General features: G+C 31.1%; 6 protein-coding genes and 1 long non-coding RNA gene across 12 annotated transcripts; 2 read left to right on the top strand and 5 right to left on the bottom strand.

The window, feature by feature from the left end:
• Positions 1–949: 949 nt before the first annotated feature.
• LOC105149174 (lymphokine-activated killer T-cell-originated protein kinase) lies at positions 950–5,754 on the bottom strand. 3 transcript variants are annotated; one of them, XM_011061410.2, is made up of 6 exons: positions 5,624–5,754; positions 4,096–4,386; positions 2,833–3,066; positions 2,463–2,759; positions 2,091–2,282; positions 950–1,993 (listed from the first exon to the last, which is right to left on the bottom strand). In XM_011061410.2, exons 2-6 carry the CDS (start codon positions 4,205–4,207, stop codon positions 1,833–1,835), a joined length of 996 nt encoding a protein of 331 aa, XP_011059712.1. In that variant the 5' UTR covers positions 4,208–4,386; positions 5,624–5,754; the 3' UTR covers positions 950–1,832. The 3 variants fall into 3 exon arrangements, with proteins under 3 accessions (XP_011059712.1, XP_087262502.1, XP_087262501.1); XM_087406376.1 differs by having other exon boundaries at positions 4,096–4,398; positions 5,624–5,702; XM_087406375.1 differs by lacking the exon at positions 5,624–5,754 and having other exon boundaries at positions 4,096–4,815.
• LOC147909766 (uncharacterized) lies at positions 4,958–6,153 on the bottom strand. Its single transcript, XR_015545131.1, has 2 exons — positions 6,012–6,153; positions 4,958–5,702 (listed from the first exon to the last, which is right to left on the bottom strand). It is a non-coding gene; the product is annotated as an uncharacterized LOC147909766 (long non-coding RNA).
• Positions 6,154–8,217: 2,064 nt separating this feature from the next.
• LOC105149173 (immediate early response 3-interacting protein 1) lies at positions 8,218–9,900 on the bottom strand. Of its 2 annotated transcripts, XR_846539.2 has the most exons (4): positions 9,759–9,900; positions 9,402–9,503; positions 9,197–9,322; positions 8,218–9,030 (listed from the first exon to the last, which is right to left on the bottom strand). XR_846539.2 is itself a non-coding variant. In XM_011061409.2 (3 exons), the coding sequence occupies exons 1-3, from the start codon at positions 9,874–9,876 to the stop codon at positions 9,267–9,269; spliced, it is 276 nt and encodes a 91-aa protein (XP_011059711.2). In that variant the 5' UTR covers positions 9,877–9,900; the 3' UTR covers positions 8,218–9,266. The 2 variants fall into 2 exon arrangements, 1 of the variants encoding a protein (XP_011059711.2); XM_011061409.2 differs by having other exon boundaries at positions 8,218–9,322.
• A 472-nt stretch (positions 9,901–10,372) lies between these two features.
• On the bottom strand, positions 10,373–12,428 carry LOC105149172 (small ribosomal subunit protein eS7). Its single transcript, XM_011061408.2, has 5 exons — positions 12,289–12,428; positions 11,903–12,073; positions 11,054–11,235; positions 10,624–10,774; positions 10,373–10,484 (listed from the first exon to the last, which is right to left on the bottom strand). The coding sequence occupies exons 1-5, from the start codon at positions 12,301–12,303 to the stop codon at positions 10,407–10,409; spliced, it is 597 nt and encodes a 198-aa protein (XP_011059710.1). The 5' UTR covers positions 12,304–12,428; the 3' UTR covers positions 10,373–10,406.
• Positions 12,429–12,530: 102 nt separating this feature from the next.
• Naxd (NAD(P)HX dehydratase) lies at positions 12,531–14,704 on the top strand. 3 transcript variants are annotated; one of them, XM_011061407.2, is made up of 3 exons: positions 12,531–13,231; positions 13,410–14,381; positions 14,547–14,704. In XM_011061407.2, the coding sequence occupies exons 2-3, from the start codon at positions 13,432–13,434 to the stop codon at positions 14,593–14,595; spliced, it is 999 nt and encodes a 332-aa protein (XP_011059709.2). In that variant the 5' UTR covers positions 12,531–13,231; positions 13,410–13,431; the 3' UTR covers positions 14,596–14,704. The 3 variants fall into 3 exon arrangements, with proteins under 3 accessions (XP_011059709.2, XP_087262500.1, XP_011059708.1); XM_087406374.1 differs by lacking the exon at positions 12,531–13,231 and having other exon boundaries at positions 13,239–14,381; XM_011061406.2 differs by lacking the exons at positions 12,531–13,231; positions 14,547–14,704 and having other exon boundaries at positions 13,239–14,506.
• Positions 14,705–14,989: 285 nt separating this feature from the next.
• On the bottom strand, positions 14,990–18,244 carry Syx7 (syntaxin 7). Its single transcript, XM_011061404.2, has 7 exons — positions 18,173–18,244; positions 17,709–17,974; positions 17,434–17,568; positions 17,296–17,365; positions 16,317–16,491; positions 16,004–16,228; positions 14,990–15,916 (listed from the first exon to the last, which is right to left on the bottom strand). Exons 3-7 carry the CDS (start codon positions 17,540–17,542, stop codon positions 15,668–15,670), a joined length of 828 nt encoding a protein of 275 aa, XP_011059706.1. The 5' UTR covers positions 17,543–17,568; positions 17,709–17,974; positions 18,173–18,244; the 3' UTR covers positions 14,990–15,667.
• A 279-nt stretch (positions 18,245–18,523) lies between these two features.
• On the top strand, positions 18,524–20,293 carry LOC105149216 (ribosome biogenesis regulatory protein homolog). The gene is made up of 5 exons (XM_087406676.1): positions 18,524–18,872; positions 18,966–19,224; positions 19,380–19,681; positions 19,767–19,946; positions 20,024–20,293. Exons 1-5 carry the CDS (start codon positions 18,724–18,726, stop codon positions 20,163–20,165), a joined length of 1,032 nt encoding a protein of 343 aa, XP_087262802.1. The 5' UTR covers positions 18,524–18,723; the 3' UTR covers positions 20,166–20,293.
• The last annotated feature ends 37 nt before the right edge of the window (positions 20,294–20,330 follow it).

Below are 20,330 nucleotides of genomic sequence, written 5' to 3'. Positions count from 1 at the left end.
ATTGAATGTCTTCCACGAGCAATACCTCATTTGTAAATCCGCAAGGAGGAAAGCGCCGATCGACGTATTGCCCGGCGATCTTCCGCGACGATTTATTTATGCGCTGGCCGTTGACCAGGCTATTTACGATTTAAATGATCCGGGAAGGAATAATTGAAATAGAAATGAGCGGAAGCTATGACCTACCGCGCGTTTCCAGCTGTTCGAGCATATAAGTGCCTATCTCATGAAAGAATTATGCAAGGCGTATATCCTTTTCAACCGGTTGGTTAATCCTATCGCGCTGCTTATGCGACGTCAGTCATAAATGAAAGATGACAAAATGGTAAGAAAAATTAGCCAAACAATTAATTTTTGAGTAATAAACGATTTAAGAAAAATTAAAGATAAAGCTTTTTTCACGAACTTATCAAAAATTGCAAATGCACATAATGCACAGAAAAGATTTATTTTTTAATTATATTTGCTATCAACATATTATGAAATTAATATAATTTTTATAACAATATATAAATAATATTTTAATATTTCTTTTTTATATTTTTATTTTATCATATTTTGATTTTGATTTTATTTTTATATTGATTTAGACAGTTGCAAAATTAATAAATTCTTGAAATAAATTTCAAAATTTTAAAATTAAAAGATAATTTTTATTGTAAAAGATTATATAAAAATATTATTACTTTTTATTTGTATAAATAATACTTGCTTAATATTAGTTCACTTATATTAATTGCGTCCGTTTTAATTTCTTGATTAAGAATTATTACTAAAGTTTTATTCCTTTTTTTAACTTAGTCGTATCTAAGAAATAAATTAATAAATAATAATTTTTATTTATTGTTAATAAATAATATTATATTTACTATTACTTGAAAATATTTGAATGTAAAATAAATCTAGTATACTAAATGCAAAGGATAATGAGTGAAAAATAATATAAAAATTCTATTTTAGATTGTAGGAAAAAACAAAATTTTTATTCGATATTATACATTAAACATAATAAACAGTTAGTGACTTCAGTTATCGAAGATGAATTTTTTATCGGATACAGAATATTAAATAAACTTAATGCTTTTATAAAAAGACATAAAGATAGCGATTTGATGAAATGTAATAATAATGTAGTTTATAAAATTGTTTGTAATGATTGTCACACGTCATATATTGGACTAATTAAGACCATCACATATAAAATTATCTATTAACTTATGGTTAAGCTTAATTTGAATGTTTCATCCATGATATCATCACAGATAAACCCCATTGGATTAAATATCAGATTAAGTCTAAGCGCAAGTTAACGAAGTAATAAAAAACCGGATCAAAATAAGTTGCATAACCACAGCATAAAGCCGCTGGACCAATGAGCATCCGATAAAAACGCCATATCGATTTATATAAGATGCTCATTGGTCCATATGCTGCGGTTATGCAGCTGTCATTTTATGTGTGACGATTCTAAGAGACAGTTAAAAACACATGTCTCTGAACATAAAAGAAACTTAAATTAAGATATTTCAAAACTCAGTTGTTACAAATGATATGCTTGAATTTAATCATTCGTTTGATTAGAACGATGTGAAAATATTGGATATTAAACAAAATTATTACAAAAGATTAATATCGGAGATTCAAAGCTCAAAAAAACAAGATTAACTCAAACGAAGATACAGGACTATAATTAAACGAGACATATTTCCACATGCTTGATAGAATTTATAATAACGTATATTAATTATTTATATTTGAAGTTAGTTATTTTAATGCGATGTATATATATATATATAAAATTAACGTACGTGATGAATTTACATAATTATAACTTATAATTTTTTTTTTTTAATATCTGCGTATTTTTTATAGTAGTTTACTAGTGCTTTTGCGCTGGGTCGTAATTTGTAATTTGTGGTACATATAAAAAATACTTCCAATATGTTATTATAATCTTCACTGAAGTCAATAGCAGGTAGAGCTGGACGTGTACCTATATAAAATAAGATTTTTATTTTATTAATTTAATTTCTATTAATTTACCTGAAATAACATTATAATTAACAGGCATATTTCAAATTGCTACTTACCATATTTATTTTCGTCCATACTAACATCAGATTCATCAAGCTGATTATTTTTCGTATCATCAGATGTAGTGCAGCTATCAGAAGATTCACTTTCATTAAAATCTTCAAAGTGAGGTGTCGATAAAGCTATCATTTCCCAAAGGACAAGACCATATGTCCAAATGTCAGCAGCGCTCGTCACTGGTCCATTTTCTGCAAGAAAAATTTAATAATTTTTAAAAAAATAAGTCGCGAATATCATAAATCAAACATAAATGTAGAAATAAGATTTCTAAAGCAATGATTTAAAAAATTATGAATTATAAACTCAATACATCACAATTTTAATGTAAATTTAAAAATTATAACACAAAATTAAACAAGCAAACATACCTGATATAACCTCAGGAGGATTCCAACATGTTGTTCCAACATAAGAAAAATTGCCTTTTGACGTGTCTATTTCTAAAGATTTTGTCAAGGGTAATGAATTTCCAAAGTCACACAATTTAATTATGTTGAAATCATTGGACACTAAAATGTTCCAACTTTTTATATCTCCATGTAATATGTATGCAGTGTGATGTAGATATTCAAGACCTTTTGCAATTTCAAAACCGACTTTAAAAATATTCTTGGCTGGGAATGGTTCGTTCTCAAAGATCTCCCGTCTCTCCTCAATTTTGTCACCTGATTTTCCATGTTAATATTAATACAAACACATAAACTTTAAAATGTTCAAATTAGTTAACTCTATAAATACCAAGTGACATATCCAGTGCTTCCATAGCCAAGCAAGACTTTCCATCTGCTCCTTTAGTGAATGCTCTGAAACCAATGATGTTGGGATGATTCAATTGTCGTAGGACATCAGCTTCTAATCGAAGATTTTTATCATTTCTCTTGTTGCTTTTTCCTTTCAGCCATTTCTTTACTGCCCATGGGGAGAGTTCAGAGCCTACTTTGGACGATCTTTCAAACATGTACACTGCAACTCCTGATAGAAAGCATGGAAATAAAATATGTAGATCCAAGCTTAATAGATAATAAAATTACAATTATAGTAATACAATGAAGCATTAAAAATTATTATATGATTCATCATCCTTAATCTAATCTTTTTTTCTATATATAAATCATAAAGAACAATAAGATAATCTATTGTAGCAAAATAATACAAGATTTAAATAATAAGTTAATCACATACTAAGTCAATCCTTGGTTAAATTAATCGCAACTTGGTCCAAATCATTCTAAATATTTTTTATTGATTTTATCATTTAAATAATAAATAGAAAAGTAAATATAATTACATACAATAATCAGATATTTTTTATCTAAAGCAGGAAATTTTATTAAGCAGAGAGAAGAAAGGAATTTATAGATATATTATTTATAAATACAACAGCTACCTATTTTCAAAAAACAATACAATTTGTACTTCTATTCAAAATTATCTGCTTAAATAAGGAAGATAAATTTGTAAGAAATGTATAATATTCTCAACAAGTGAAATCAAAATTAATTTTCGTTATTAATACTACTTTAAAAATATAAACTCGAGGTGAATTTTCTTCTGCTATTCACATTTTAATTTTGTTCATTGCAAAGAAAACTTATTTAACTGTTGCACTGAAATCTATTCTATAATGTACTTTTTGTTTCTTGTTTCTTGAATTTTTCCTTTTTACGGCTGACAATTGTATGTCTCACCTTGTTACTTTCAAAGTTCTTAACTTTTATCTCGTGCAATAAAAAACAAAATAGGATAAAAAGAAAAAAATAAACAAATGTAAGAAACAGGAAACAAAAAGTATACTGTAGTTTTTATAATTTGGCAAATAAATAAAATCAGAATGTCTGATTAAGACTACATTCCAAAAACTCTTCAAAGAAACTTTTATTCGGCATAATATAATACGTTACCTGTACTATATTTCGAATAAAATTTTTCTCCAGAGAAGAAATCTTAGGATGTAACTTAAGTAAATATGACAAAGGCATTTGCGAGGTACATTATACATACCGGTGCCATAGCCTATTTTTTGCAGCAAAGGTGAAGCTGGTATTTTTATAGGAGTATTTAATTCGGCTTTGTTTATTATCCTCCTTCTCGGAGGTGTATTAAACTCAGTCATAGCGTCGAAAATCACGAATAAAACTGAGACAACGGAAGTGAAAATGGATCACAAACAGACGCTTAGAAAATCGTTGGCTTTCAAACAATTTGAATTGTCGAAACTGCGCAAGTCCTTGACCGTGATGTAGCCAATGGCTACGTTTACATCGTGCACTTAGGGCTGCCGCACAAAAAATACTGTAACAGTAACTTTAAAACATGAACTTAAGCCGATGAGCCAATCAGGATACTGCTTTAGATCCGGAAATAACAGTAAATTTATCCATAACCTTGCAAGATGAATTTCAACCGGTTGAAACTCGCCTTAAACCGGTTCTATATTAGTGCAAGTCGATCGCAAGTTTGTTGCGACAGCCAATATGAAGCATTGATCAAAATGCAAGCTTTAGATTGGCTGTCGCAACAAACTTGCGATCGGCTTCCAACTAATGTAGAATCGGCTTTATAGATAAGTTCACTGCTATTTCTATTTCCGTTAAAACGCGATTGCATGGAACACGGTACAATAACTAAAAGTGAAATCACATGGTGCAAAAAAGGACTGCGAAATAGAGAATGCGTCATTGAAACAACCAATTAGCGCTTTACGGAAAAACGCGGAATAATGCTGATTGGTTGCTTCTATGCATTTTTATTCCGCAATCATTTTCCGCACAAAAGTTTATGTTTCCATTAAATATGATATCGGATGTACTAAATTTTAACAAGGAAATTTTAACTAATAAAGAATATAGAATGTATTAGTAAATTTTTATTTTTGTTGTTTGTACTGTTAAACTTTTCAATTTTGATGCGTTAAATAACAGAAAGTTTTTTTCGGTCATTCGAAGTAGATTATATCATGTCGATTATAATTGTAATTATAATGTGTAGTGTAAATATACAAATTATTATTATTGGTTCGCCACAAAGCATTCCAGAATTTGCGACTTATTTTGTAAGGTTTGAAAAAAATATTAGAAATTGATATGTCAATCAATCATTTTGAAGTGTGATCTAAATGAGACATTCTTTTTTACCTGTTATTACTGTTTCATATACTGAATAGATTTTTTTCTTGTTTATCATTTCAAATTACCTACAAAGCAATGTGCCAAAAAATAGTTTGAAAATGTTAACATGCAAAAATATAATATTAAAAATTACTACTAATATTTAATTCATATTATAATATTAAAAATACAACAATAATGTTAAGAATTACGATAAGAATATATTAATTCTTTCATGTCACGTAATTTTAATTTCATTTTTATCTTCAATTTTTCGATATTTTACTTTTCGATACTTATACATTGCTTGTTTCTTCATACATATATCGCTTTTGTATCTTTTTGTATCTTTTGTATTTTTTTGAGCCCAACATAAAAACAAGTACTTTTTTAGATCAAATTCAGTTTATTTTTCAACATACTCCCCTTTTAAGTCGATACACTTTTCCCAGCGATGCTTCCATTCCTTTAACCCATTCAAATAATAGTTGATATCTTGCTCTGCAAAATAGATTTCTATAGATGTGATGACCTCTTTGTATGATGAAAATCTCTGTCCTCCGAGCCAAACTTTGAACTTAGGAAACAGGAAAAAGTTGCTGGGGGCCAGATCTGGTGAATACGGTGGGTGATCAATCAATTCAAATTGCAATTCATGAATTTTTGCCATGGCAACCGTCGAAGTGTGAAGCGGTACATTATCTTGATGGAACAGCACTTTCTTTTTCATAAAATGTGGTCGTTTTTTCATAATTTCTGTCTTCAGTTTGTTAATTAATGATGCGTAATACTCTGCCGTTATTGTTTCACCTTTTTTGAGATAGTTGATGAACACAATTCCATGACTATCCCAAAAAACAGTCGCCATCACCTTCTCGGTCGATGAAACTGTTTTCGTCTTCTTTGGAGCAGGTTCATCCTTTGCAGTCCACTGTTTTGACCGTTCCTTCATCAACTGTTACTAATCGTTGTAAAAAATCTAACTCGTTTCGCTTAAACCTGTCCAACAAGGCCTTGGAAATGTTCATTCGAATACGTTTTTGGTTCGCAGTGAGCAAGCGCGGCACCCAATGCATGGTTAGCTTACGCATGTTTAATTCTTCAGTCAATATATGACAAACACGTTTTATCGATATACCCACAGCCTCTGCTATCTCTCTAACCTTGATTCGACAGTCGTCCAGTACCATTTGATGAATTTTTTCAATGTTATCGGTGGTGGTCACAGTTGTTGGTCGTCCTGAACGCTCATCAGCCAAGCTGGTACGACCACGTTTAAATTCAGCTGTCATCCCATCTTTTCACGGTAGTAAATGATGGGGCAGAGTCTCCATAAACAGCGTCCAATTCGACTTTAATTTTCGCAGGTGTATTACCTTTTAAATACAAGAATTTAATCACGGCGCGATATTCGACTTTTTCCATTTTTACAAAAACATCGACTGGCACAAATGACAAAGCGTTCCAAATAGCTACAATCTTCACAGGTATTTTTCAAAGCAGTGCTAGAATTTACTTGCAACCAGAGGAGGGAGGAGTAAACTAATTTTTTCCATCTAACGCCATCTACAAGTTTAACTAGAGCACTAGAAACATAGGTATTCGCGTTCACTATTTTTATTTCTTTTCCTCCTTGCTTTGTTTCCATTCCATCACTGAGCTGTGACGGATTATGGTCATTACAAGTTATGATTTGTATTTATTGCTTGAAATTTTATAGAAATTTTATAGAAATTTTATAGAAATTTTATAGAAATTTTATAACAAGATGAATTTATTTTTAGTGAAATTGTTATGCAAATTCTATAAATTAAGATTTTGTATAAAATATTTTAATTCTGATATGTAACCATACTTATGTTTAAATACTGTTTATATATATATATGTATATATATATATATATATATATCCTCAGTGTATATATATATATATATATATATTTAAACTGTACACACACACACACACACACACACACACACACACACACACACACACACACACACACACACACACACACACACACACACACACACACACACACACACACACACACACACACACACACACACACACACACACACACACACACACACACACACACACACACACACACACACACACACACACACACACACACAGAGAAGATAAGGGTATAGAAACATTTGTGACTTTTGTATTTTACATTTTGTTTATATTAAAGAGCAATTTACATCCTAGCTTAGATTCGTAGTCTATTTAATTTCTATAATTAAATTAGAATTCAATTTAATCTATAAGTATACTTGTTACTATATAATATATATTAACTTCGTTTGTATTTTCATCCATTATACAAATTTCACCAGTTTCTTCAGACATGGCTATATTTTTTCAAATATTCTATTAATAATATTTACACTTATTTTACCAGGTCTGTGATTTGTATTTGGCGAACAGTGACATTACTTCGCTAATAGTTCGACCAAGTTCGACTGAGTCGAATTTTTAAGCGTATTTTCGCTGAAAAGCCCAAATGTCGAAAATTAATGGGGAGGGGATAAAACACCAGCTTTTCAACACTCATGAAAAAGCAGTTATAAGCTATTATTTCCAAACAAACGAGATGTTGATTGGTTGTCGCGCCAACTTCCGCTGCGCGGTAAACGTGTCGCCACGTTTTGTGTGCAGGAGCCATTAGTTTTAAGCCTTGCTCAAAATCAAAATAACGTTGGTGCAATCGAGCCTAATTAAAGAAAAGTAACAGAAAAATATTCGTTATAGAAAGAAAAATTGTATAGAAGATATTGGTCACAATTACAGAAACGTTAATTTGATTTTCTCAACCGTTTACATGAATTTACAAGAGGATTTACAAAATAGGACTATAACCTTCTTTACATACTAATTTTAACCCCTCTATTAAATTGAACTTTTCTTCACATATCATGAATATTTCGCGAAATGTTTACTTTTTTTGTTTCTCAATCATTCATTTTTTTATGATAGAAGGTCGATAACCGCACAGAAGACAGACCGTTTTATTGCAAATAAACGTGAGGAAACTTCCCATTCTTTATTATAATGTTGCACATACCTCGATTGTGTACTAGTCATACTTTATGTTTGAGAAAAAAATTAAGGTCCGTATTTAGAACGCGCTTTTATCTCTGAAATTCTATAGTATGCGTAACGTAAATTATAACATGTTAGCGCTCTAACATTATTGTAAGCGCGTTCTGAATATGGGCCTGTATTTATAAGAGTGATTTATGTTTCTGACGAGGGCTCAAAAATGAGCCGAAATGTAAGCATGTTATTTTAATAAAGAATTTTGTTATATTTGTATACCATTTGCGCAACGACTACTGCATCTGACTCCTATTATCGTTAAATTCCTTTTGGAAAAAATTAATTTTTTTCCAACTTTGACCTTGTATCTTTGAAATTAAGCCAACAAATCGTCATATGAAGTTTTAGTCTTAAATTTGCGCGAGCAATTATTCCTTAAAATCTTTTAGCGTACTTTAGGATACACTTGAAGGGAACCATCACCGCAGTATGATGCAGATTTCAAATTTGCTGACACTAGCAACCTCTCGTGAATCAACAGATAATATCGATATTCGAACTTAAAATCACATATGCACAGTCGATAACATCCGATAAAAAAGAACGTTTTAATTTAAAACATTCTGATATTTTGATAAAAATAATCTGTACTACATAAGAATTATATATAATAATAATTGTACTCTCAGTTTTAGATTTAAAAATCTCAATAAATCAAATGTAACACTTGAATTGGGCCTTTATGCTTAGATCACAGAATATTGTATTATAATAATTAATCTAAAATGTAAAAAAATACATATATATTATACATTGCTTATTTTATACAGAAAATCCCATTCAATCAAATTTTTGCAAACTGACATATGACTCAAATTATATATAAGATAAAAGTTGACCATAAAAGTAAAAATAATATAATATAATGATTCTCTTGTATACACACATTATTTTCAACAAGTAGACTTGCACACAGCGCATTCCATTCGCACGTCCTGTCCTATATCTCTTCTTTATCAACCAAGTATGAGCTTTACAATTAATGTTAAGATATTGAAGAATATCAGAGGAACTGAAAATTAATATATTACATAGAAAAGTTGTACAAAAATCATAACGTTAAATAGGCATAAATCTTTCATTATAATTACCCCTCATCACAGTTCGTATGGACTTGATGAGATTTAATATTTGTGACTTAGCTGTCGGAGGTTCTCCAAATCCTTGTACATTTTGCCATGACGCCAAACCAACTATAAAATAAAGTGTAATAATTTATAAACTGTAATAGTGTAATATTTTATAAGCATAATAACTAATAAACTGTAACAATTTTTTTACTAATCCTTGACTGATTATAAACATAATAAATTTAGAGAAGAGTAATTTTATTCTCCAAAATTGACAATTATAACCTATAATATTAATCTTTTTTTTACGTTAAAAAGATGTACAATTATAAGTTAATTTAAATAAATAAATATAATGAATGCATGCTTAATTATCACCTTTTGCGAGAAATCTTTCCTCGTTTAGAACACAGACCGCATTCAAACATAACAGAGCTGCTTCAAAGAATGTCCACAGCGTGAACGCCATGTTGCTGGAATTGTCATGAATTGTCATGCCAGCCTTACCGACTATTACCGACGTATTTTTTATGAAAAATCTGTTCGCGTTTACTGCATTTTACATCATTTCTTTTTCTTTGCTTTTTTACAAACTTTACAAATAATTTTTGAATTATTAATAAATTGTATTCTTTTTTAGATTGTTGATAAGACAATTTTAATCACCTTATCATCTTATCTAATTATTTATAATTATTTTTTAATAATTTCATTTATTTAAATTATTATTTGTAAATTGTTATTTATAAATTGCATAAAGCTGCAAATTAATTGATTAATGTAAAGAAGAATACTATATCACAGCAATATACATTTAACTTGATTTTTCTGCAAGTAAATTTTAGTGATTTCTTAACTTCTCCTATCTTCTATGTTCGTATTATCGTGAGTCTCCTCCCTTTTTTACAAGTATTTTCATACATATATTAATCCAATAAAACTAACATGCTAAATAATAAGGGCAGACATAAAAAGAGATGTAAATGAGAATGTAGATTAAAATACTTTTAATTGTTTTTACATTTATCATACATATGATTCGGGGAATTCGAACGTGACGTCCCGTCCAGTCAGCTGCTTGTAAACTGAAGCGAAGGTATCGACCTGTTTAAAGATATATCAAAGTAAGTTTAATTATATATCAAAGTATATAATATATATCAAAGTATATAATGAATTATTGTCAAACGACAGAACGATAGAACTACTATTTTGCGTAAAATAAAGGAGAATAAATAATTACCTTATGCTCGATATTTGTCTGTTCGTTTTTATCGAGATGAACTTTAATAAGCTGTGATCCATCGAGTTTGACTCTAATACGCTTACCAACAATTTCTACGGGATATACTAAATCCTCCAATATCGCATCATAAACTGAAGTCAGCGTACGGCTGAAAGAAAATGTATCATAGAACATTAATCACACGAACAGTTATGTACAATATCATATTGACAATTCCATTAATAACATATAAATATAATTGTTTTATTCAACTGAAGTATGTCCTTTTGCAAGAAGTCAAATTTCTTGCAAAATTTCTCCTCTCTTTTTTTCTCTCCAATGGAAAGAAAGAGAAAAAACATGGACCATATAATAGTTCAGTTAAAGATTTCTAATTTTATCAAAACATAACTTATATTTTCATCTAGTTTTTTTTTTATTTTCTTACCTTCTAGGACGCTTCTGCTTGTTTTTGGTTCGCGTTTTTCTCGTCGGCTTGGGCAAGATTTTACGCTCACCGATGAACATTACATGTTTTCCAGAGAACTTTTTCTCTAACTCACGTACCAGCCGTGTCTGAATTTTTTGGAATGCTTTCAGCTTCGGCATAGGTACATATATAATGATAGACTGTAAGAAAATAGAACTCTGTTTCAAAATAGTTTCTTGAAGGAATATTATATACAAAAAGATGTTAAAGTGTAAATGCTTTACTAAAATTAAATTGATTTGCATATAGTTGCATGTAAAGTCATTAAAAAAATAATTTTAACATAAGAAGAATATGATTCTATATAAGAGCAATTATTTGTAGTAAATAAAAATTCGAATTTTGGACTCTCAATCTTGATCAACATATTTCATGAATATTTATTTTTATAAGAAGTTGATTGGTTAAATGTTACAAATAAAAGAATATGATAAACAGTAATTCACTTAAGAACTCATATTTCAATTGAAAATAAAAAATAACACAAACTTGACTATTAAAGTCTATTCTACAATGTGCTCTTTATTAACTGTTTGTTGTTTTTTATCTTTTGTTTTTTTCTCCTTTGCAACCGTTTTATCGACAATTGTATTTCTTATTTCTTTTAAAGTTTGTTAACTTTTATCTTAGGCGATATAAAATAAAAAACCGAAAGAAGCAAAAGACAAGAAATAGCAAAAAGCAGAAAACAGAAAACAAAATGTACATTGTAGAATAAGCTTTAAATTTTAAATAAACAAAAAATTGTTAAAACATATTGAAAAATGGATTTAGATAACAAGCAGATTGCAAGAAACGAGACTTTACCTTCTTATTATTGGTTTCAATTTCTTTCGCTTTCGTGATGTAGAGTTCCCTCAATTGCGATTTTAGATCGCTGTTCATCTCCAATTCGAGGAGGGCTTGAGAAACGCTAACCTCGAACTGGTCGGGCTCGGCCCCGTTACTCTTAATTATCTTCGCATTCGTCGTCAACATCTGGAAAGATTTTAAGATTGCAAAATTAATTTGTATCCATAAAAAACACGAAATTTATCAGAATCCCATCATAATTGCACGACATGTGTGATTCCAAGAAGAAAATTTGTCATATATTTCAAAGCTTGAAAAAACACTTATAGTAAATATTTTACACAATCCTTAAAATTCCAAAGCCATATTAACTTAAAATAAAATTCTCAAAAAAAATATACTTTGCCAAGACTCATCCTTCCTGAGGAATTCCTGCCCCGTTGGTTTCTACCAGGATGCGGTTAGAACAACGTGCTCGACAGAGGACAGAAAAGGCTTAAGCCGGTATCGGCCCTACTTTGTGAGAATTAAAGTGCGACCAATCGGGATGAAGCAGATTAAAATTGGCGTCATTTGATTGGTCGAAGTCTGATCTCCCATTTATGAGTCTCATTCTCAATCCAGACTTAAACTAACTTAACCTTTTATTTTAGGAGAAACGGAAAAGAGAATTACGAAAATTCTCTATTTCGCGTTTTCAAGAGTATTGTTGCTTCATTATCGTTTCCTTTTTTCTTGCAAAGTAGTTGAGATCATGCGGATGAAAATGCAAAAGCAAATCTTTTATTACCTGATTTGCTTTGATTTATAATAAAGTTGCAACAAAACTCGTAATTATTTAATTCAACGAGAAAAATTGTATTTTTTAACCATCAGTTGACTTTTCCAGCGTTATTTTGTTCATTACGTTTAAATTTAAAGAATATTGTTATTATAATATACTGTATATAATAACGTAACATATTTTATAATAAGTATTATTATGCGAAACTTTGTATTTTGAGGTTATGTCGAAGCAGCATTTTTGTATCTGACTCGTCAACTTTTTAGTAAATGAAATAAATCTATATGTTAATTGGCCGATGAACAGAACAAAGATATGTTGACTCAAAATTGTTCCTAATTACATTTGTGACTCGCAATATTATTTACGATTATTCCTTTTGTAACGGAATTTGTAAATTCTAATATCAATAGTTAATTAGAACAGATTGTTCTGACAAATATATAAATTCATTGTAATAATATAAGAATAATAAGTTTCGTTTTGTGACATTTGTGCGTCTTGTTCGACATCTTTCATTGTGCAAAGAGATTAGGAAATAATTTTGTCAGTTATTACAGGTAAAGACAAGTCAAAATTTGAATAATATAGATAATTTGATTTATAAATCTTGCATAGTTTTTTTTCTTGTAAAAGATTTGTGATTAGTTTTCGAATGATGTGTACTGTACGTATATTTTAAGAGCTAATTTTCCTTGTCTCAAAAATGGCACTTGTTATCTGTAATTTTGTCTATAGGCAATACATCAAATTTGTATTAATGTTTACGATGTCTACATCATCATCTATGGATGAACGTATGTTGAAAGGAATACGGAAGGTAGTACCAAGTTTGATCAATACTAAGTACAAGGGTCAAGACGGTAGAATTGGAATTTTTGGTGGTAGCACCGAATACACGGGAGCACCATATTTCGCAGCCATGAGTGCGCTAAGAACCGGCGCTGATCTTGTTCATGTATTTTGCGTAAAGGACGCTAGCATTCCTATCAAGTCATTCAGTCCAGAGCCGATAGTTCATCCAGTTCTAGATCATCAGGATGCAATAAAACAAATAAAACCCTGGCTTGATCGTCTGCATGTTATTCTGATCGGACCTGGACTTGGTAGAGATGAGAAGATATTCAAAACAATCGTTGAATTGATAACAATCTGTCGAGAGACAAAGAAGCCACTGATTATCGACGCTGACGGTTTGTTCCTGGTCTGTCAGAAGCCGGAAATCATAAAGGATTATCCTGGAGTTATCTTAACACCTAACGCAATGGAATTCAGTCGTTTGATCAAAGCAGTACTGGACAGAACTGTTCCACCTACTCCTGTAGTTAAAGTTTCCGACGTGAAACATGTGGCGGAAACTCTTGGAAAAAATGTCATAATTTTACATAAGGGAGCAAAGGATGTGATTGTAGATGGTCACAAAGGTACCGAGACTGTATCGTGTGCATTGGCTGGTTCTGGAAGGAGATGTGGTGGGCAGGGAGATCTCTTATCTGGTTCATTAGCAGTATTTTGGTGGTGGGCTATCTCTGCAGGAACTAGCGAATGTGCCTTGTCTCCTTCAATAGTAGCGTGTTACGCCGCATCAAGATTAATCCGAGAATCCAACGCGTCAGCCTTTAAAATAAAACAGAGGGCAATGTTGACTTCAGATATGCTGGAACAGATACAGCCGATTTTTAACAAGATCTTTGAAACTCATTGTGACAAGTAACGCACAAATGCATCATAATCTTTTCTTTTAATTACATTGTTCCTATATATATAGCACTATTTTTTATTTCATACAATATTATTACATATTAATATTAAATAAAAGATAATTCGGATAAGTATCAATAATTATATTACTATTCATATTATTATGGATTTTAGAATTTCCTCATTTATTGGAAGAGGTCGAACTCGAAGCATTGATTCTTGAAGCGTATACATTTATATACAATATATAAAATTTTTTAGTGGATATATTACATAAATTGAAATATATATATGCATTTAGAAAGTTGGCTTCAAAAAAATATACACTAATATATAAAATTTTAAAAACATTTGTTTTACATTACAATTTTTATCTAAATTTTATAATTTGAAGTTTATATAAAATAATATTTATAAAATTACATGTTTATATATTTATTGATATTAAATTCTCTTAATGTAGACATATATATGTATATATATATATATATATATATATATATGTATATATATATATGTATATATACATAAGTTACTCTATTAAAAGCGTAATTTTTTATTAATTGTTTATTAAAGATTTGTATGGTAAGAATAATTAGAGCTTGCTCTTACCAGTGTTTTTGTATATACATATTATTTATTATATTTTAAAACAAAAATCAACATCCCTATATATAAACTAAATATAATACACATTAACTTATATAAATTATTGTGATGTTTTTAAAGTACTATAATGCTCTCAGACATTTCGCCTTGTCTATTAGGAATAGATCTTAAGATATTTTACAGGCACATATAGTTGCATTAAGATAACAAGCATACTTTGTTACATATTTTACCACATACAAGCATTTCTCACAATCACACGCATACATATCTAACTTTGTTATCTATAATTATGTTAAGTTATTATACGCGTGTATATTATATATAGTTGATCATTATACACTGATAGTTTATGAGTATTGAAACGTACAAATGGACTGCGGCAACCTTAGACATGCCATTAAAACTTTACTTGCAAATCAGAGTTCGCACCAACAATTATCACAATTAAACGGATCAAATTCGCAAGATATTTCTTCACTTTCCTGCATTTCTATGACAATGCTATCTTTTACGTGGTTTTAAAATAATAATTAAGATTGGATAAAAATGTCACTAAGAATTTTACCCGATCTGCGATTCTGTCACTGTTTACAGACAGCAATTTGTATAGCGCTACATGTACCATCATGTTGTATGTTATGTCACTGTCATATAAATATGTATAATTTTATTTTATTTTTCTTTTACTTGCTTTGCCAAACTATGATACCAATCAAAATCGCCAATATGACTACCGCGATCACTACAAGAAAACACTTCTTCTTGCGTAGCTTAGTCTGATACATACTTGCTTGCCTTACTTGAGAAGCGCCTTCGTTAACAGATACCTCGGTTCTTTCAACTGATGCTTCTATAGAATCAATCACCTCTCCTTGATCATATACCAAAGCTCCAAGATCTTTGAATATTTGGTTAATATCACTAATGTTACTCTGCAAAACGATGAATTTATATACATATAAAATGTATTCCCATAAGATGTATATATAAATCTTTTTAACAATCTTGAAAGCACTTACCTCCAATTGCCTTATACTAGCTTCCTGTTCCTCTAACATTCGTAAATTCATCTGTTCTTGCATCTGCTCTTGTTGCTGTTTTGCATGATCACTTCCATATGTTCTACTGTCTTGTAACTCAATAAGAGTATCCTGTTTCTTTTCTCCAAACGGCGCAATACCTGCACTAGCTTTAGCCTTCCTGACCATTTCTTTCTCCTTAGAAGCAGCTAGCCTTTGTACAGCCTAGATTCATGAACATATAATACAACTTAGATTTATGAACATGTAAATTATCAATAACATATCAAAATATATTCATATTGATATTTACTTGAAAAGAATTTAATGCAGTGGTAAATTCATCTTGAAGACGTTCCCTCTGCATTTTTCGCTGTCTTTGTTCTCCAGGGCTCGTAGAGCCAGAGTTATTTGCTAATATAGCCAAATCTCGAAGATGAACGCTAGTATCTTTCGCCAGTTGTTGTGTGTAATGCTGTATCTGATGCCTGCAAAACAATAATTTCTCATCTCTGTTTATTTGGATATACTAAGATTTAATTTAGGTTCTTCTCCTCAATCTAATGTTTTGTATGTAACTTTAATCTCGATTCAACTCACTCGTCTTTGTCTAATTTTTAGAACTGAAAAATGATGAAAAGTAAGTTGGCGATTAAATCAGTGTCAGTAGGGTCTTTGGTCAGCTTGATTAGTCAATTATATGTTAATTATGCTTAACCGCAAATGCTATGAGCCCCAGTTCCACCAATATAAAATTAAGAATCAGAAAAAGATAAATAGTAAGTAAACCAAGATTAAAATAAATCATATATTTTTCTTAAAATTACATCTTTTTTAAAATTAAAAAGCTAAAGAATAAATTGAACAAAGATTAAAGTTAATTTTAATATTGATGAAATCCTTGGGTTAGTAAATTCCAATGGAATAATGGACAGATCAAGTTGATTTGAGATGGTGTATCTATCCTAAATCAATGATTAAAGAGGCAAAACTGAATTAAATCTTATCATGACTGTTTCTACCAATGTAGATTAACTTTAATCTCAATTCAACTCATCTTTTTCTAATTTTTAAAACTGGAAAATGATGAAGAATAAATTGAACTGAGATTAGTCTACATGTATGTTTTTTATTTCTTCCGAACTGATGCACATCATGCAATAAATTAAAATAAGACAAATGTATGTTTATTTTATTTCAACTTATTGCACCATATGTACCAGTTCATAGAATGCAGAATAAAAAACAGAGTTTTTGGTGGAAAAGGACATTCGTAACTTCTTATAACTTACAGCTGATTCCTGAGTTCTTGAGAATCAGTGGAACTGCCCAGCTGATTGACCATTTTCTGCATGGAAGACACTGTAAGAAAACCATTGAAATAAATATCTCGTATTTTTTAAACTAAACTTATTAATTGCAGCACCTACCATTTTGTGATATCTTCAATATCGAAGTGCCAATTGATTGGGATAACCTGCCAAAATCCTGTTCTCGCGCAGGACCACCGTTATGGTACGATGAGAATCCGGCATCCATCTTTGAGCTGTCAGTGATGTTATTAGCTAAATTATACAAATTCAATTATTTATACGATATTATATAGATATTTTCGCAATGCGTACATTATATTTAATATATGAAAATTATAGTTTTCGAGTCTTTCTCTGGATAATCCTCGTGAATAACGTTAGATAGAACTAACCAATTATCGTAAATGTAACAGTCACTCCTCGGCGTTTTCTTTGCGATGAAACTGATGACGCGGTGTGAATAATGAGGCTCGCGATCGAAAAATACGTCGCGTCAACAATCGCTGTTTCTTAAGCGTGCAATCCCACTCCTGTCACACGTATATACGCACTGATACGCACTTGTCAACACAGAATGACAAGTGGGTCGATCGCGCGATGAGTCATAAAGCTAGCGTAGCAACAGACTCCGTTTCTCGGTATTCCATGACATGTACGGCTGCAGAAATCAGAGAAATTCTTTGACGAGATGAATAATAAAAGTTTCTTCACGCATTAATCGATAACGGCCGGACGAGACGGATCTCTCGAACGATAGTCGTGTATTGGATCGTATCACCAGTCGAATGTCGATCGTGAGATCCTCTCCGAGCGACACAAGACATAAAGCCCTGAAATCTGACGGAAACGAAACTACCTTGGACTGCCTGGGGCATGTGACACCGTCCCCACTGTCCCGTATCCAATACGAGAATTCCTCTTCTGTCATGGGCCTAGTTTCCATCGAGGGTTTAATCCGAATTAAAATGTAAGAACCAACCAATTACAGTCGAGCATTCCCCTGTCATTCGACTGTAACAGGGGAATACTCGACTGTAATTGGTTGGTTCTTACAATAGGTTCATTCAGAAGCACAATTGTTCACTGAGCGCTCAGTGAGTTCTTGCATTTGATTGGCGTATTCCATTAGATTTAAAAATATAGGCCAAACAGGTACAAGAGCTCACTGAGCAATCATGCTTCTGGATGCACCTATTCTGATCTGGATTAAACCCTTGAGGGAAACTAGGCCATGGATGCAGACACAGTTGAGTGAGCGCTCGATACTATTGATGTAGTCTTCTAGATCTAGAATTCTGATTGGAGGATCACATTATAAGTGCGGAAAGTGCAATACAGTGCAGCTGCGAAGGAGATCGCATGTGATCGCATAACCTCAAATTCGCAAGAATTCAACTCGTCTTCATCATGGATCTTGTGAAGTCGATCTTAGAAGAGAATGAAGGGAAAGAGGATTTAAGTAAATCGATAAAAGTTCACAAAAATGTGGAGCTCGACATCGATCTGGGAAATCTGTTCGCATCCGACTATAACGTTTTTGACACAAAGGCTCTAAAGTAATTCCGTTTTGTACACATGCTGACACTAAGAAAACATTCCGAATTGGTTTCATTTCTGAAAAATATTTATAATATATGTTATACCTGTAGGTCAAAACCAAATTCATATTTGAAAGATCTAACAAGAGACAACGTACAGTTGCTGATCAATAAAATCTGGGAATTGCCAGTAGAACGAGTGGACGAAGCTATAGTGGCTAAGTTGCCCAAGCCTAACTATACATTGCCACGCTCACGTATCATTCCGAAGCCCAAGCCTTTGACAAAGTGGCAGCAATTTGCTAAAGAAAAGGGAATTCGAAGCAAAAAGAAAGATAAATCCAAATTGAAGTGGGATGAGGAATTGAAGGTTTGTTTTTACTTTCGAAACTATTCTGTTACATTTATATTTTAAGTTATTAAAAATTATTGAATATATTTAAAGTATTTAAATTACTACTAAGTTTAATGAAAAAACTTATAATTAATCATTCAGTTTATCTGATGTCCTAAATCTTTTTTCAGAAATGGATTCCAACATACGGTTACGAACGAGTAAAGGCTGAGGAACAGAAAGAATGGTTAATAGAGCCCAAAGGTAATGCTAGCTTGACTGACGATCCGTTTGCTAAAGCTAAAACAGCTAAACAGGAAAGGCAATCCAAAAATGAATTGCAAAGACTTCGCAATATAGCCAAATCGAAAAATATCAAATTACCAAGAGTTGGTTTGCCTACCAGAGAACACTTTTCGAGTTCTCAACAGTTTTCTGAAGCTCTAACTATAGCGCGTACATCGACTGCATCTATTGGAAAATTCCAGTCTAGGTTAGGTCACTCCTTGAATATTGCAATTTTAATGCCATAACATTTTTTTCTTTGAACAAAATAATACAATGTAAAATTTGTACAGATTACCGAAAGAGAAAGACGCAAGAGGAATTGCCAAAGAAGTGATAGGAATGAAAAGAAAAAGGAAAGCACCTCCATTAAATGTTATTGAAGAGAAACGTCGGAACAAAAATCTGGTGGATAGCATTTTGAAGAGTAACACGAAGATTGTACGCGATGATTACTCGACAGGAATTGCAGAGTAAGTTTTTACCTGCGCAAGTTTAATCTAGATTTATTGAGTATAATAATGTAATATTTATTTGTGTGTATCTGCAGGATAAAGCAGTCCACAACAAGTGGTAGTAAAAAGAGGAAAGGCGCATTAAAAGCAAGTAAAAGTAAAACTGCTAAAAAACCGAAGGCAGGAAAAGGCAAGCGAGATTTGCACAAGAAGGTTGGCGGTAGAAAGCGAAGATAAATTGAGATGTCTGTAACAATATCTGTAGTAATAAATCGCATTTTATGTTTATATTATAAGTTTTAGATGTATTAGACTTTCAAGGTAAAGATTTTAATAAAATCGATAAAAAAACATTGAGAAAAAAATCAAGTTTGTATAAATGCAATAGTATAAGAAAGATTA

Source organism: Acromyrmex echinatior, chromosome 5, assembly GCF_024713525.1.
Source record: "Acromyrmex echinatior isolate Ae372 chromosome 5, ASM2471352v2, whole genome shotgun sequence".
NCBI lineage: Eukaryota > Metazoa > Arthropoda > Insecta > Hymenoptera > Formicidae > Acromyrmex > Acromyrmex echinatior.
This window is presented reverse-complemented; position numbering and strand designations above follow the sequence as displayed.